The following is an 18,130-nucleotide window of genomic DNA, read 5'->3' on the forward strand; positions in this document are numbered from 1 at the left end:
CTACCACCTACTCACCTCATAGAACGTCTGGGGGATGGTGAAGTAATATGTGATAAAGCATTTTGGAAATTACAAAATATCACCAAAGACTATTATTAGATAAAAAATAATAATTTAAGCCAAAATTTCTCTAGTTCATAATGTTAGACCTTGGATGGAAGTCTCATTATCTCAAATGGCTTCTGCAAATGAAACCAGATGGGTACCTGAGGAAGGCAACATCATTAAACGGGGCAGCAACTGTGCCTAATGGGAATGAAAGCCCAGAGTTTTAAGATACAAATGGTTTCTCAGAAATCTCCCAATTTTTAAAATGAGTTTCTAATTCAAAAAAGTATAAACACCACGTAGGTCAAAGAAAGCATGTCTCTAAGCAGGATTCAGTCTGTGTGGCACCTGCCTGTGACTCAGGTCTTAGGATACCTATGTCCCGCACATCCCTCAGCTCCCTCCGGCCACACACAAGACCGGCTTTAACTTCACATGAAAACCTGCTGTCCTGGTAGAGGTGCCCAAAGAAGGAGTCTCCACATTCTCCCAGTATCTGACAGTCTTCACCACCAAGTAAAGGACAGGACAAGAGGCTCAGAGGGACTGACCAGTTGGCTGGACGTTGACCACGGCTCCCTCGGAACGCTTTCGGGTCATAGCATACCATGACCCATCCGGATCCTGGATCCACTCGGCAGCCTCGCAGTAGAACTCGCCCTGGTCAGAAGGCTGCAGGTGGAAGATGGTGAGGCGGAAGGTGGTCCTCCCCAGCTTATCCAGCCGCACCTCCCCCAGGCTCTGCCTCTGGGCATATTCGCTGCTGGAGTGAAGCATGAAATCTCGGCTCAGGGAGATGACCTCCACGGGCTTCTCGCCAACTTTCTGCCGGAGCCAGGCCACAGACAGGTGGCTGTGCTGAACGGTCTCCGAGGCCACCTCACAAGTGAGCTCCAGCGGGTCCTGCTCCACTCTGTGCAGAGTCTGGGGCATGGCAGTGGTCTGCAGGGAGTCTGGGATCACTGCAACACAGAAATGTCCTGAGAGTGCAGTCACAAAGCCACAGAATCTGAGACTTCCAGGGCTAAGCTCCCATTCCACGCAGGCGTCACTGCACTGCGTCCCTAACAGTCATCCTTGAACCATCGATTCAAGGCCACAGACAGCCCCAAATGCACATAAACAGAAAGTTTTCTGTTTGGATTTGGAAATGCATTATTTTGGTGCTTACACTTACCTGTCTGGTATTTTAGTAACACTTGGATAAAACATGGGGTGTATTTCATATTACATAATAAATAAACTCCCTGAAAATACTGTCTTTAAACAATTGTCTTATAGGTCAAATAACATTTGTTGTTGATTCTGGCACTGCTCTGAGATACTTTAACTTCACTTCTGACTGATCCTCTAATGGAAATGCCTCCTGGAACTTTTAGTTTTACATTTCTATACAATATTCTTTCTTTCCTTCCCACATCCCCATCCTGTAACTTACTTCAGCAGTGCAGCCCTAGGAAGATGATTTTTTTTAAAAAACCATTTTTGGTAGAAAAAATAATCATCATACCCTATTTTTAGTGGGTTTAATTTTCACGTAATTCATCGATCAAAGGGGTCCTCACTGGAAGGAAGCCACAGTCTGGAGAGATTCAGGCAAGAGAAGAGATTTTCTCCATGATCCCTTGGTCAGAATCATACCCTGATCCTTGCTTGCACCTTTCTGGAGATTAAATAGCACCACCTTTCTGTCTGATGAGAGTACCCTAGTCACAACTAGTATGTGTTTTCTCCCTGTTCTCACCCAAGGATTGGGTCTTACGGGTCTCCTGCTGGGAACGGCCAAGTGCGGTGGCTCACACCTATAATCCCAACACTTTGGGAGGCTGAGGGAGGTGGATCACCTGAGGTCGGGAGTTTGAGACCAGCCTGACCAACATGGAGAAACCCCGTCTCTACTAAAAATACAAAATTAGCCAGGCATGGTAGTGCATGCCTGTAATCCCAGCTACTCAGGACGCTGAGGCAGAAGAATTGCTTGAACTCGGGAGGTGGAGGTTGCAGTGAGCCAAGATCGCACCATTGCACTCCAGCCTGGGCAACAAGAGCAAAGCTCCGTCACACATACACACACACACACACACACACACGAAAAAAAAAGGTCTCCTGCTGGGACACAGACTAGTTAGAGAAAGTAAAAATAAACAAATGATAGTATGTGTATTAATAAAAGAACTAGCAACACCCACTGCTTAGTTGTGATAATAAAAACTGGACATTAAGATAGGCAGAAAAACAGAACAGCCTTGATACGGTTAACCCTTTGACACTGGCAAACACTATGACCAGTGCTGCCCACACTGGAAGCTCCTGCATCCCTCTTCCTCATGTTTCCTTCAGCATTAAGGAGCAACAAGGGAGACAGCCAGTTCATAGTTCCTTACGCATGGAGCCAAAGGACCTTCAATGTACAAGGTCTGAGCAAGGACCCACAGCCACATGTGCTTCCTGCTTCAGCAGTGCCCTGTGGGTCTCAGAGCTGCCCAAAGGCCTATCCTTCTGAGAGGTTTCTCCTCTCTTCCAACTGATGTCATACGTCTCATCTTCCTTGTCATTCAGATCATCAACCACAAACGTCCTTGCCTTATATTTTCATACCCCTTTTCACCAGTTACAGGGTTAGTTAACTTATGAAATTCTTAACATCTGCATTAGACCTTTTTAAAGTTTCACCCTCAACCACCTATTATTTAGAAGTGAACACAGAAATTTAGTTTCCTTGTGCTATCTGTTGACCCCTAAAATATGTTGGGAGTTTTGGGATTTTTTTAAAAGTCAAATGCATGGCATAAAGCAAAATTACGCTACTAAAGAACTGAGTCAGGCCAGACGCTGGCAACATGAAGACAGCTTCTCCTTACCCACTAGGTTCATCTTTGCACTGTAACTCCCAAAGTATTGCTTATCGGTGCTGGGTGTGTGGCATTCATACTCCCCGGCATCCCGGGCCTGAAGATCTGTGATGTGCAATAGGGTTGAGTTCCCCTGGACTCTTTCTATGAAGATCTTCCCTCCGCGGACGCGCTGGGTGTAGATGGCATAGGGGAAGGAAGAGTCCATGGTGCTGATGATCTGCACCTCTCGCTCTGGCGACGAAGGCAGGTAAATGGACCACTGGAAATTCTGCTCAGACGGTCCCTGGTAGCCACTCACATTGCACCAGATAGTGATGTGGGAGCCCTCCGTGCGGTACAAGGGTCCTTCCTGAACGGTGACCTGCCGCTGTGCTGACACCACACCTACGAGGGAGAGAAACACACGCAACATGCTCATTTACTTCTCAGACCAAAATGCAAAGTAGGCAGCAATCTCCAAAGGGTTTGTTATTTGTGTGACATGATAATAATATAAACAGCTTACTGGCCCTTTCAAAGGCGCTTTGTGACTTATAAATATTAATTAAAACACTCTGTGGTAAAGCACTGTCCCTAATTTGCATATATGGGAATTTGATCATGCCAAGATGTGCTTTTGTTACTTATTCAACAGCTGACCCTTGGGAATTTCATTTAGCCCCTCTGTTTGTCATTTATATGGCAGTTTTATATCTATTTATTAATGCTGTGTATAAAGTTTTTAATAAAATGAGCAGGAAAAGTTGAATCCTTGGCACAAATTCAGATGAAAACAAATAAAAGCAACCATCTAGAAATCTGGCTGAAATTAAATGCTTCTTCCTTGGTCCGAGCGCTGGTGGAACGGAGTCCTGGGAGCACCTTTTTACTGGTGCTGCACCCTTCAATTTCCCATGTAGCTGCTCCCCAACACCACCCCAAGGAGCATTCCTTAGTTTCTCTTCCCTCCATAAATAGAGGCAGAGCTGAGCTCCTGCAGGCTGCTATCGTTTTAAGCTGAGCACACCCAAACACAAATGTGAAGGGCTGAAACAGATCCCTGATGCCCAGATTCCCACAAACTGACAAAGGGGGGAACTAACAGTGCCCAGCTAAACCTGTGACAAGGACAGTCAGGCTACCCTTGAGTTTCCCACTCAAGACTCCCCCGCTGACCTCCTGCCTTCTGGCTCAGATACTGTTCTCCAAGGTCACTTCTGCCTGCCTTCTCCATGTTCTTCTTAAAGTGGCATGGTGAGTTTAATTTCTCATTTCATGCCAACTCAACACTGATTGTGCCTGAGCCACTCAGAAGGCGGGAGGGGGCACACCCCTGCCTCTTCATTTCGGCAGTGGTCATGTACTGCAGGTTGTGAAAAGCGCAGGTGAGTTACAGGCGCAGCTTTGCCACCAGTTAGAGCTGGTTGTGTCATCTCAGACAACTTGCTTTTCTTCTCCAGACCTTGATCTTCTCATCTATCACATGATTTCTAAGAAGGCTTTGAAGAGGACTAGCGTGGGTTCCGATGCTGGCTTTGTCACTTATTAACTGTGATCTTGGATAAGCTGCTTAACCTCTCTAAGCCTCGGTTTTCTCATCGGTAAGATGGGGATAATAATGCCTGTCTCATAGGGTTATTGAGAAGATTTAATAACATCTGTAAAGACCCTACCACAGAGCCTAGCCCACAATCAGTCCTCAATAAAGAGCTGCTGGCTAAGACATATTTCTGCTGGAACATTCTGTGGCTCTGGATCCATAGAGGACAGGATTTGGCCAATGACTGCTTAAGGACATTTCAATGGCCCCTTGACAATGACACCATCACTGGGCTGCCCACCTCCTCCCACAGCTGCAGTCCATTCTTGTGATAGCTTCCCTTTTCCCCCACAAATGGGAACGGCGGCTGCCCCGGCTATGCCTATCTGAAGTGGATCCAGCTGGTGAACAGCCGGGACAGCTCAAATACTAGTGGAGTGCAGCTCTCTGCCCAGCCCAGCGGGGGACTGTGCCTCAGTGTAAGCTAATCTAATCTGCAAGATGACAGACCTCAAAAACAGCCCATAAAATGAAATGCCCATGGCTTGCAAAACTTTAATTCATGCAGAACCTTTCCTCACAAACAAAATCCTACACAGAACCCCATCTTGGCTTCAGCAGAATCAGAAAAAATACAAAATTGGCAGGGGAAGGAAATAAACAGAACAAGTGGTATCTGAATTTATTTGATATATTCTGGTTGATGGCATTAATTATGATATTTAAAGTCACCATGAGGACAACTCATTAGTAATATCAGTATGTTAAAATATGGTGCATAACATTTTTACTATATGTACAGTCAAGCACTGAATAACATTTCAGTCAATGAGGAAACACATGTGCAACAGTGATCCTGTAAGATTATAATGGAGCATATATAGAGATCTAATATATGGCACTTAATGTTGGCATGGCAGATCAAGTAGGGGAAATGACTGATATTCAGTAACAGTGCTGGGACATTTGATTTTCCATAATAAAATATATAAATGAAAATATATATCCCATCTAGGTTTGTTGAAGTACACCCTATGATGTCCACACAAGAATGAAATTGCCTAATGATGCATTTCTTAAAACATGTCCCCATCATTAAGTGACCCATGACTGTATACACACACAAATATGGTGACATTTGAATCAAATGATTGCAGTATTTCTGAAACACAGAACATTTTGCAAACAATTTAACTACATTCATAACATTAGGTATCCTTTGAATTGCAGTGTTCTATGACAGAGCAACTACAACCAACCCCCATACCTCTCCTGCAAAGAAGGCTGGAGGCAGGTCAGGGTATACCAGCATCTTTAAGGACTGCTTCTCAATCCTGGACCTACACTGGAATCACCTGGGGAGCTTTAAAAAAATAACAGTGCCTGGACCCCACCTGACATAACTGGTCTTAGGATTAATTAGGATTTTTTTTTTGAAGCTCCACAGATGATTCAAATCAGGTGTAGCAAAGCACTGTTACTTTAAAGTGTCTCTACCTACATGGTGCCAGCCAAGTGCTCAAATGAAATATCTTAAGGCTCTCACTAGCTTTAAGTTTCTCTCTTTGGTAGAGACCCAATCACTGGTTCAAGAAAGTTTCATTCTCCTCCAGTCTTCCCCAGTGAAAAAGAAAACAGCTGAGACCCATCAGATACTAGCTTCTGTGATGCAATAATGAGTTTAACCAGAATGCATCCTATTTACAGACCTTACAAAGGCACTCGGCCAGCGGATCATGCACGTCCTCCCCTCCCAATGGTAAACAGTGTTAAGTGGCCTGAATGAGCCAGGACAGCAGGGTCAAATCAACTTGTCTAGGCTGGAAGCAGGTTATAAACAATCCGGACAAATAACTACTGGATTGCACTTTAACCACACACATTTAGCTGCACCTGTTTATTAAATAACTCCTTAATTTCCCTCTGACCCACAAAGGGCTTCTGACCCCTGAAAATAATGCTTCTCAACATAAAAATAATTGTTTTCTTCTTGGCAGTTTAATTCCCCTTCCACACATCCCACCCCCCCACCCCCCATTCCCCTATAATAGTAATACCCTGCTGTGCAGACCTCTGCTGCCTCCAAAGAGACACAGGCTCCCAACCCTGACCAGGGCATCCTCTGACCCACAGCCCCTCTATCTCCCCTCCCAACCTACAATAGAAAGTTCCTCCCAGGCAAGGATCTTTTTTTTTTAAATAACTTTTTTAACTTTAGACATTCTGTACTCTTTGGATTACTCTGCAATAAGCAAATATGACTTCTGTAACATAAAAAGAAAGATCAAAATGTTATATATAACTGCAAGAACTAGAAAGAAAATACTAGGTGACAGGATGGCGAGTGATTTTTATTTTTTTCTTAATATTTTACTCCTTCCCCCAGTCCTCTGCAATGAGTATGTACCAGTTTTATAACTAGAAAAAAATTTTAGCCAAAAATAAAAATAATGCATGTTTGCTATATAAAATTCACTACTGTAGTATTTATATATATATATATACATATTTGGTCTTTATCCCCAGTTCTTGGCACTGAGCTCCTAAACCCCTTGGAACTTCCTAAGCAATGGGAGTACCTTTTGTTATTTATAAGAAGCCCCTTTTGGCCATCCCAGAGTTTATGCTAATGAGGTGACTGAAGGTGAGCACAGAGGCAGTTTCAAGGAAGGAGCTGGCCACGCTTAGAGTTGTGGAGTTTTCAGCCCCACCCTTAGACCTCCAAGGACAAGAAGGGGACTGCAGATTGATCCAATCAGCATTGGTCAGTGATTTGATCAGTCATACCCATGTAATGAAATCCCATATGAAAACCCTAAATAACGGAGTTAGGAGAGCTTCCGGGTGCTGGAAGCGGCGTGCACCAGGAGAGGGCGTGGGCAGTCAGCACTACTCCCCTCTCAGACCTTGCCCTATGCACTAAATACGACTGACCTACGTGACCAATAGGAAATGCACAAATGGTGGAATGTGACTTCCAGGGCTAGGTCATAAAAAGACAAGCACGATGTTATGAGGACATCAAAGCAGCCATATGGGGAGGACCACATGAGGCCTCCTGCCAACAGCTAGCACTAACTTGCTAGCATGTGACTGGAAGTAGATTCTCCAGCCACAGTCAACTCAGTCAAGCCTTCAGATAATGTCAACCCCAGATATCTTTTTGTTGTTGTTGAGACAGGGTCTCACTCTGTCACCCAGGCTGGAGTGCAGTGGTGCAATCATAGCTCACTGCAGCCTTGACCTCCGAGGCTCAAGTGATCCTCCCACATCAGCCTCCTGAGTATCTGGGACCACCAGCACACACCACCATGCCTGGCTAACTTTTTTATTTCTTATAGAGATGGGATGATATGGTTGGGGTCTCTGTACCCACCTAAATCTCACGTTCAATTATAATCCCCAATGTTAGAGGTGGGACCTGGTGGGAGGTGACTGGATCACGGGAATGGATCTTTCATGAATGATTTAGCATCACCCTTTTGGTGCTGTGCTCGTTAAAGTTCTCACAGTATCTAATTGTTTAAAAGTGTGTGGCACCTCCCCCCTCTCTCTCTTGCTCCTGCTTTGGCCATGTAAGGCGTGCCTGCTTCCTCTTCACCTTCCACCATGATTGAAAGTTTCCTGTGGTTGCCCCAGAAGCCGAGCAGATGCCAGCATTATGCTCCCTGAACAGCCTGTGGAACTGTGAGACAATTAAACCTCTTTTCTTTATAAATTCTCCAGTCTCATGTATTTATAGCAATGTGAGAACTGACTAATACATAGGGTCTCACTGTGTTGCCCACGCTGGTCTCAAACTCCTGGGCTCAAGTAATCCTCCTGGCTTTGCTTCCCAGAGTGTAGGGATTACAGGCATGAGCCACTGAACCTGCCCCTTTCCCCCCAACAACATCTTGACTGCAACCTCCTGGGAGACTCCGAGTCAGAAGTATCCAGTTAAGATGTTACTGACTTTCTGAACCACAGAAACTGTGAGATAATAAACATCTATTGTTCCTTTAAGCCTTAAGTTTGGGGCTTTTTTTTTTTACATCAATATATAACTAATGTAGACACCTGCAGTCCCTAAGATTGAATGCAAAATTGTGTTACATACACATGAGTGTGTTCTTCTGGGAAAAGAGTCCATAAACTTCAAAAGATTCTCAAAGGAATTCAAGACCCAAAAAGATTAAGAAACATTGCATCAGACAATAAATTGTCAATGAGCAAGGTCCTGTCCTTTTAGATCGGGTTTTGAAATCACCCATCCCACAAATACATGATACCACTTAACTAGTTTTTCAAGATATTTCTTGTTCAAAGATGCTCCCACTTTTTCTTTGTGCTCAAGTCCTAGATAAACCTGGCTAGGGGCAGGAGGTATGATTCAGGAGTTAGTGAGCAGGGAGGGGTCACTGTGCCTGGGAAAGCCAGCTTCTCATGCAATTTTTGGAATATGCCTTGGCTCAGAAACCTACCTCTCTAGGCACAGGATATGTTCAAGATGCGTGACTGAGCATGTGAAAGTGTCAGAGGGATCGACCTCACCATTTTACATCTACTTTTCCAGTTATGGCCTCTACAATCATCAAAGCTCATTCAGCACCATGCTCCTCCAAATTCTGCATGTGACTTAGCCACACTAGTATCTTTCTTCATCTATAAGATGAAAGTAATACAACGTACCATGTAGCAAACTCACAGGAGACCCTAGAGATCAAATAATACTGTGAAAGCCACCAAATGAATATTTTAAAATTTTATCTCATTCTGCCAAGGTGAGATATCAATCTAAAAACAGGATAAATCTTTGTAAGTACAAGAACATTAAAAAGAACATTAAGTTTGGGTTAAAAATGCAAAACTGCATATGCCGTAAAATTACGTTTAAAAAAAAAATCCTACACCTACAAAAACAACCAAACAAAACATTGATGATACTGGGCTGAATCGCTGAATGGTGAGAATTTGAGTGATTTTCTCCTCTCCTATTTTTCTCAATACCTTTTCTCTATTATCTTTTTTTAAATAAGCAAGTATATATTGTTCTAAACTGAAGATAAATGATCATAATGAGTAGCACTTTCCCAGGCACTGTCCTAGTTGCTCTGCATACATCATCTCATTTAATCCTCACAACAGTGAATGGGGTCGATTTCATTACAGCCACATTTACCAGACAAGGAAATGGTTTTCAAGGTTAAGTAACCTTCTCATGACACAGAATGTGACTAAGAGTTTTCTTATTCCATGGCTCACACTAAATGTGCTCTGTGAATATCAGCGAGAAGTAATAAAGCACTGACTGGATCTTCTTGCCCACCTGGTCCTAAAAGAAATGATGGGGAATCTATGCAGTCCCAAGTTAAAAATGGGAACTGAACTGAGATGCCACAGCATGCTGAATAGGTGGAGTCCAGGCCAACTAAGTGCTTCATGGAACTTAAAGGCTCCAGAGAGAAAGCAATCGGGAAGGCCACTTCCACAGGCACATCAGTGACAACTTCTGGGGATTCTTACCTGTCAGCCTTCAGCCAAGGAAGGACAGGAAGTGGCATGGGCTAAAAGATCCTTTGTTTGACCTCTTTCCAGATCAGGTGACAGGAAAACACAACACTTGAACCTTTCCAATAAGGACAGCCAGCACTTACTGAGCCCCAGCCAGGTAACTGACACTGTTCCAAGTACTCTGCTTGTATAACCAGCTTTAACCTTGCAACAGCCCTCTGAGGTAAATACTCCTAGTGACCTCACTTTACAGATGCAGAATCTGAGGCAAGGAGTTAGGGAGTAAATGAAGCTGGCTAAAGACACTTGCACTGGCCAGGCACGGTGGCTCATGCCTGTAATCCCAGCACTTTGGGAGGCCAAGGCAGATGGATCACTTGAGGTTAGGGGTTCGAGACCAGCCTGGCCAACATGGTAAATCCCCAGCTCTACTAAAAATACAAAAATTAGCTGGGTGTGATGGCACACGCCTGTAATCCCAGCTACTCAGGAGGCTGAGGCAGGAGAACTGCTTGAACCTGGGAGATGGAGGTTGCAGCAAGCCGAGATCGCACCACTGCACTCCAGCCCACTCGGTCAATGTCACTGCCATCAAGGGACAGTCTAACCAAGGTCCGGATGGCACAAGTGGAACCATAAAACCAGGACAGCTCAAGGTTCAGCTTCCCAAGCCCACAGGTGCAAGGACCTTATCTGGATCCATACTTTCATCAAAAATGTCCCTTGAGGCCAGGCACAGTGGCTCATGCCTATAATCCCAGCACTTTGGGAGGGCGAGGCAGGTGGATCACCTGAGGTCAGGAGTTCGAGACCAGCCTGGCCAATATGGTGAAACCCTGTCCCTACTGAAAATACAAAAATTTAGCCCAGCATGGTGATGTGCGCCTGTAATCCCAGCTACTCCAGAGGCTTAGGCAGGAGAATCGCTTGAACCCAGCAGGTGGAGGTTGCAGTGAGCCAAGATCATGTCATTGCACTGTGGGCTGGGCAACAGAGCAAGACTCTATCTAAAAAAAAAAAAAAAAAAAAAAAAAGGTCCCTTGAGGATCCCTTGAGCCTGGGAGGCCGAGGCTGCCGTGAACAATGATTGTGCCACTGCACTCCAGCCTGGGTGACAGAGCGAGATCTTGTCTCAAAAAAAAAAAAAAAAAAAAAAATGGCTCTTGAAACAGCCATCAATTCCCATGTGATAAATGCACTGTCACAATCCAGCAGCAAACCTAAAGTTTGGAGTGAATTCCTAAGTCTTCGCCTTCACTGACTTCCCACAGCATGGGCAGTAGCTGTGAGATCTTGGGCTGGTTACTTAACCTCTCTGCACCTCAGTTTCCTCATCTGTAAAGTGGTATAATCGTCACAGCGTTATGGAAGGATTAAATGAGTTGCTACATTTAAAACTTAATTCCTGGCACACAATAAGTGCTCAATAAATGTTTAGCCACTAGTTGCAGTAGTAGCAATAGTAGTGATATTAACTCTAGCTGTGGAACTAATTTCTCCCACACACCGTGGCAGGTTGTATTCTCCAGACACAGCAGTAACAATATCTCCTTCCCACGTGCTCTTTTGCAATGTGACCATGCCACACACTCCCATCAAGAGGTGGAGTTTAGAATAATTCCCTTCTCTGTGGATCTGGGCAGGAAGTCACTGTGTGACTTCCAGTCCTAGGTCGTGAAAAGTGATGTAGCTTCCATTTCACTCAGGGTGCCCTGAACCACCACATAAGAAAGCCAACAGTCCTGAGGCCATGCTGTGAGGGGGCCCAAGGCACATGGAGAGGCCCTGGGCAGGTGCTCCAGTCCAGAGCGGGCTCCAGCCAGGTGCACCTGCCACGATGGGAGTGAATGAGCCAATCAGCACCCAGCTCCACCTGCCACCATGTGAGTGAACAAGCCTCCACTGTGAGCTGCCCCCAGCCTTGGAACTTCCAGCCATGCCTGCTGTGCCTCTGAATTTTCGACCCACAGATTCTGTGAGCATAACAAAATTGTTGTTTTAAGCCACTGAGGTTTGGAAACATTTGTTACATAGAAAGGTAACAAGAACATATGCTATGGCTTCAATCAACATTTTTTTCAGTACCTATTATGATGGATACTAGGACAGAAACTGTGAGGGAGAGATTGATAAGACATAGTTGACAAGTTGTCCTAAGCTGACAATCCTAAAATAAATACACATAACTAATCATTTTAATGGTATACAATAGCAGTGAGGTGCAAAGTGCAAGGTTAAGCCCTTTCAGAAAGTGAAAGCATTCAAAAAGCCTTCAAAAAAGCAATGACATCTGAATTGGGTCCCAAAGCGCAAGGGAAATATATACCACATGAAAACACTGCAGTGCATTCCAGGATTAGCAAGAAGTTTGCGGAGGTCGTTTTGTCACATGACTGGAGGGCACATCAGTGCCAGGCAGAAAAGGGCACCGAAAGGCACATTAATAAAGTCAAACACCTCCTCTGGGACAGGGGAAGTTGAGAAAGAGCCTAACAGAGGTAAGGAAGAAGACGGATCAGATTTACGCTTTCGAATTATCACTCTGGTGGCAGGTGGAGGACAGAGCAGAGGGCAGGACTGGAAGCAGACAGACCAAATTCACAGTCAAATGCGACAAGATGAGGGCCTGGCCTGGTTTTAAATCCAAGGACAAAAATATCATTCATTCACTCTTTCATTCTTTCTCTTATCTGAATCCCCAGTGGTACCTAAAATAGAGCTGGTCTAAAGATGATGATTAATGAATGTTAAATTATTGATACTACTTCTAAGAAGATGTAACTGCCAGCTACAGAACCATCCAAAAGGACTGCAAACCCAGTTACTTCATTTCATCCCAACCTGACTGATCTCTGCACTGCTGTGTCACTAGACTGCCTGATTGTCCTAGGTTGAGACATTTAGCTACTGAGCCCCGGGGATGGGTGGCTGCTTCTAAGCTGCTGCCTAATTCCCTCATTACTAAATGTTGAAGCTGCTTCCTTAGAGGACTGCTAAACCATAACTCAAAAATATTTTAAACATGCTACTATTTACTTAGATTAGAATATTTACTTAAATGTTTTAAAAATTACAGTATTTTAAGTCTTTTATCTCTTCTGACTACTACCACTAACGCTGCTTCCCCTCATTTTTCCAGAGATTAGCACTACTGTGATTTAAGGATAGAGCTCTCCAGACTTAAAAAAAAAAAATGCTTTTATATCCAGATATATGTAACCACTGAAAAATATACATTATTTTTCAGCATTTTTTACATAAACATTATCATCCCTTTCATTGAGTTATGTTCCTCAGTTTTCCTCCTCAAAGTTTTTGAGATCAAATATAGTTCCCATTTTTCCTCTTTATATAGCTTCACAGTATTCCATCATAGGATTACACCACATTTTATTTATTCCAATATTAATGAATATTTAGGTTATTTATACTTTTTTTTTTCTATAACCAACAAGCCCATGCCTTCTACTGCTTATCCTTTCCCCAACTGAATTTGTACAATCCCCAGCTTCTCTTATCCATGACCATTGAAACCCCAGGGAAGACCTTATCACTTTCAGGATGTCCATGGCTGTTTCACCCTATGCCATGCTTGGAACCAGGAAAGCCCAAAAGACCCCACTTCCCGCCCTTCTATTCTGCTCCTCCTCTCCTATCGCTCATTTCTTTGCCTCCATCCTCCACTCCTCTCAGAAAAGATACAGATAGCACCTGAGTCCTGCCACCCTCTCACCGGCATTCCCCCTCACTCTCATGCGAAAGACAGCACAGAAGCAGCATCCAAAAAGAAAGGCAGCGAGGGAGCCCTGCAGCCTGCCCTAGGCCAGCCATGCCCACAGCCACAGGAATAGACACTTTTTTCAGCCCCACCTAGATTCAAGGCAGCATCTAATAGAAATGCTTATAAGTAAATATAAGTGCTAGTATTTGCCTTCTATGTTCTAGAGGGGAAAAAAATTAAAAGGCAAGATCAGATTACTTGCCTGTAAATGTTCTCCCTGTAATTACTCTGACCGCTCTTTCTTTCCATCCGGTTTTGGAGATAACGGAAATAGGCTGAGTGCTGGGCATTTTTTTTTTAAAGAGGGCAGCTTCGTGGCAACACTCCCTCTGAGAAGTCCAGAGGCTCAGTGAACCGCAGCTTAGAGTGAGTTCCAGTAAAAGGACCATCACTCGAACCAGTAAGTGCCTCATTCCTTCTCACAGCATACATTTCACAGCAATTACTGTTGCTATTATTTTACGCTTCATTTCTGGACCTAGGATACCCCAGTTTCTCCAGACTCTCAGTCTGGTCCCCAGATTTTCAGTCTGGGAGAAAGGTGTCTGCTGGATTTCAAACAGTCCCTCTACTGGCCGCCACCACCACCCTCTCCTAAAGAGGACTGGAGTAACTCTTCCACAGCTCCTGCCACACTCAGCACTGCCTGCACCTCCTCCTGGAGCTGGCAGGGCCCCAGCAGTGCGCCCCTCAATGCTCTCACAGCTTCAGGAAGAGGACTGCTAAGCCCAGGGCCCTGCTGACAACAGGCCGGGAGCGCATCTGCAGGCAGCATCAAGATGTCAGCTACCAGGCAGCAGAGGGATGCGGGGCGCCAACAGCAAAAGCACTTGGGGGGCTTTTTCAAGTGGCATCAGAACTAGACCTGGATACAAAGGGGTGGCCCTGGCTTCAGGAAGCCCATGATAAGTCAGTCTGCTGTGTCCTTCAACACAGTGTCCCCACCTTCTGTCTCCCAACACTAGGCCATGGAGACACAAAACTAGAAAATGGGGCTGCCTAGCTAGGAATGCCCAGGCTGTGAATTGGGGTCTCCAAAGGAACCTCAGAGCCGTGTCCTACTCAGAGCAGCTCCTTCAGCTCTTCACCCTGGAAAGCACTCCGGTACAAAACAAGAATATTCCTCTTCTCCTGACTCTGCCCAAGGCACTGCTGTGACCCTCTCAGCAGTGGAAGCACTAGCCAATGTGCCATCCTCTTGGGTGATAGCTGGATAATCGCAATAAGCAGAGCCCCAACAACTAGCTCCAGTGTGTGGGGAGAAGTGGAGAGGATGCAGAAAGGATACAAAAAGACACTGTGGGATTTCAGGGCAACCCATGAGTGAGGATCACAGCAGAGCTGTGCCTTGCAAGGACCAGAACTGGAAAACCTTTGTGACTTAGACCACCCTCCTCAGGACAGCTCCCGCCACTCTTCAGGGACAAAGTTCCTTTAGTCGGCCATAGTTTCTGTGCTCCAAATACTCAGCTTACACATGCCTGTTGCTGCTGCACTCACCACTGTGGTTCTCAGTGCAAATTCCCCAGAAAGCAGTCTGACTGGCTGGGAGACTTTTTTTTTTTTAACCAGGCCCCCAAAGTTGTAGATTTTGGGGTCATTTACAATATGCATTTCCCCAACACACTCAGATCTAGGTGGACTTGACCAGATGGGCATCTGTATTCCATTACCCAGCATATAACCACTTTGGGCAACAGGGACTGTGAAGGGCCCCCAAACCGTTCCCCACCAAGAGTGTGGGTGGCAGGCACCCTGAAATATGTCTAGCATACTCATAAAGCATGAACATCTACACATAACTAAAAATAAATAGTGAGAGCACTGACACTGCTTCTGGGGGTTTTCCCAAGCACCTGTCACGTATGATAACAACGGATGGCCGCTCCTTCCCCCTCAGCTTTGACTTTCATTGCTGGTGGCTCAGGCTCCTGTGCTTGGCTCTCATCGGTGGGTAGCCCTGGATTGGACATTTTCCCTATTCAATTCAAGGACCATGTTCTTGAGCATAACTATGACCAGGCAGTAGGCAGTGGGCCCTGCTCATTCTTTCTAGGGAGGCACAGATAAGCCAGCATCACAGATGCAAAAAAACAGAACTGTGGAAGTAGAGACTAATTCTTCAGCAGCCCAGAGAAGAGAACTGGGAAACAGGGCCCTCGCAGATACACAAGACCAAGCTGGAGAGTTCAGGGACTTCCAAAAGAAGGTACAAGAATGAGCACTATACCATAGGGGGGTGGGTCACAAAAGCAGGAAAAGGTCCCCAAACAAAGAATCCATCAGTCAGTTACAGCACTCTCCCCATGTGGTGAAATAGTATGCAACCATTTAAAAACTGCAGAGAACAATATTTATGAACACCTAAAAATGCTGAAAGCACACTACTAAGTAAAAGGGGAGAAAGGCTATAAAAGGATTTGAAAGTATTTTCGTAAAGATAAACACCCACACACACCCACACACCTCTATATATGTGTGGAAAAAGGACTGGGCTAGTATATTTAAAAAACGCTAAAGGGAGGTCGGGTAATAAGGGATTGTTTTTTCTTTGCACTTTGTGTTTTCTAGGTATTCCATAGTCTGAATGAATTAGCTTCATAATTAGGACCAACAGTCATAAGCAATTTCTCAGACCACCTGCCTCATAAAACCCAAAAAAAGAAGTCAGAGAGGGGTGAATATTTTGGTACAGATGAATTCAGGTTGTGTAAGTGGAGAGGAGGGAGGTGGCCAAGGAGCCTGAAGTGGGGGAGGGGGGCTGATGTGAAATAGGGAATGGGTGGAGAGAGAAAATGATTGCAAAATTGGCTGGAGCCAGCCTGGTCAGGTCAACTTTGCAGGTGTGTGAAGTGTCAAATGGTTAATCAGTTGCCCTCTATTTGAGCTACTTAATGCACAAGGGCCTGGTTGAACAGGTTTGACCTCATTTACTTTTTCTTAAAGCTGTTTAGCCGCTTTCCTAAAAACTCCTATTTTCTGAGTTATTAAACTTTCCATTCCATGTTGATCCCTTCCAAGCCCTCTAACGCATCTCTTCTCTTGCTTCTTCCAATTGGATGCCTTCATGAGGCATTAACAGATACTGTGAGCCCTGATGAAAATCATCCTTTCAGGGTACAAGGAAGGCACCTGAATGACAGATGGTTTGAGGAATCTTGAGAAAGCAGAAGTTTAGGCATTAACATGCAGGCTGTCGCTGACTTACACAGAGCCAAGGACGTGACATACAGCATGGGGCCATTTCTAAATCCCCACTGAGGGCAAGGGTCCTGGAGGGAATGGGATTTGGAACAAGATTTGGGCTTTGAACATTCGCTACAGGCTCTGACAAAGCAGTGATGGTTCAAAAGCCTCTGCCCCCTGGTGGCAAGCCCTGCCCAGATGCTGTTAAGGGGCTCTCCAGGCACGCCCTCCTAATTAGGGGCAAGATCAGAGAAGCCTCTTTGGAAGAAGACAAAAGGCACAATGAGATGTAGTCTCCTGAAGTAGAGGCTTTCTCTCTGGTTATCACCTGAAACAGGAAATAAGGACTGAGTACCTGCTCAATTCCAGGCACTAGCCAAATCTGCCGCAAACTAGCATTTCCAAAAGTGTCTTCTTACTTTAATCTCACAGCCACCCTGTGAGGGAAGTGTACATTCCCCATTTCACTGATGAGATGAGCAAACTGAGGCTCGGAAAAATTGTCAGTGGGATACAGAGTTGGCATCCAAACCCACAATCTCTGACTCTAAGCTTCTGTTTCATTCATTCAAAAAATATATATGGTGTCTCCTCTTTGCTGGACACTGTACTGGGCTGATGAGCTACAAGACCCAATCTTTACAGTCTAGGAGGCAGAGATAGATAAGTAAACAGAGGCGGCAAAGCGTGGCACTGTGAAAGATGCACTGAGGACACATAGCTAGGTGTTCCACGGGCGTCAGGAAAGCCTTCACACAAGAGAGGTGGCTTGTGCCCAGTTTTAATTAGGATGAGTAGGTATTTCTGCTAGATCGTGGTGGGGTGGGGAGGACATGACATAGGACCTCAGCAGAGAGCAGCTCGAATCTACGCAGAGCTGCATGAGGAGCTGGAGGTCCAGAGTACTGCAGCAGTTTGACATTGATGGGTGGTAGGGTCCATGAAAGTACAGGAAGACCAAGAGGAAGCAGCAGACAGGGGCCAGGCCAGGGCAGGGATAGGGTGCTCTACTAAAGAGCGTGGGCTTTGAACTATGAGCAGTGGAGAGCCACTGGGGGTGTAAATAAGGAAACAGATATTCCAAATCCTGCCTTGGGAAGACTGTTCTGGCAGAAGTGATGGGAAAGGGGCCCTGGCAGAAGATTCCTTCATGATCCTGCGGTGATCCAGGTGAGAGCTGCTGAGGACCCCAACCAAATCAGATCACTGGACCTCCACTGGGAGTGAAAGGGGGTGGTCTGGCCAGAG

The 18,130-nt window shown here is 45.2% G+C and overlaps 1 protein-coding gene across 6 annotated transcripts in view; it reads right to left on the reverse strand.

Moving 5' to 3' along the window:
* IGSF3 (immunoglobulin superfamily member 3) overlaps positions 1 to 18,130 on the reverse strand; it is a 93,352-nt gene that overhangs the window by 38,685 nt on the left and 36,537 nt on the right. For all 6 annotated transcript variants that reach the window (XM_055355928.2, XM_063695860.1, XM_055355911.2 and 3 more), the window contains exons 3-4: positions 2,910 to 3,287; positions 600 to 1,010 (exon numbers count right to left, since the gene is read on the reverse strand). In XM_055355928.2, the coding sequence (XP_055211903.2) occupies positions 600 to 1,010; positions 2,910 to 3,287 (789 nt within the window). The remainder of the gene's footprint in view (positions 1 to 599; positions 1,011 to 2,909; positions 3,288 to 18,130) is intronic.

The sequence above is a fragment of the Gorilla gorilla genome, chromosome 1 (genome assembly GCF_029281585.2).
Source record: "Gorilla gorilla gorilla isolate KB3781 chromosome 1, NHGRI_mGorGor1-v2.1_pri, whole genome shotgun sequence".
In the NCBI taxonomy this organism is placed as follows: Eukaryota; Metazoa; Chordata; class Mammalia; order Primates; family Hominidae; genus Gorilla; species Gorilla gorilla.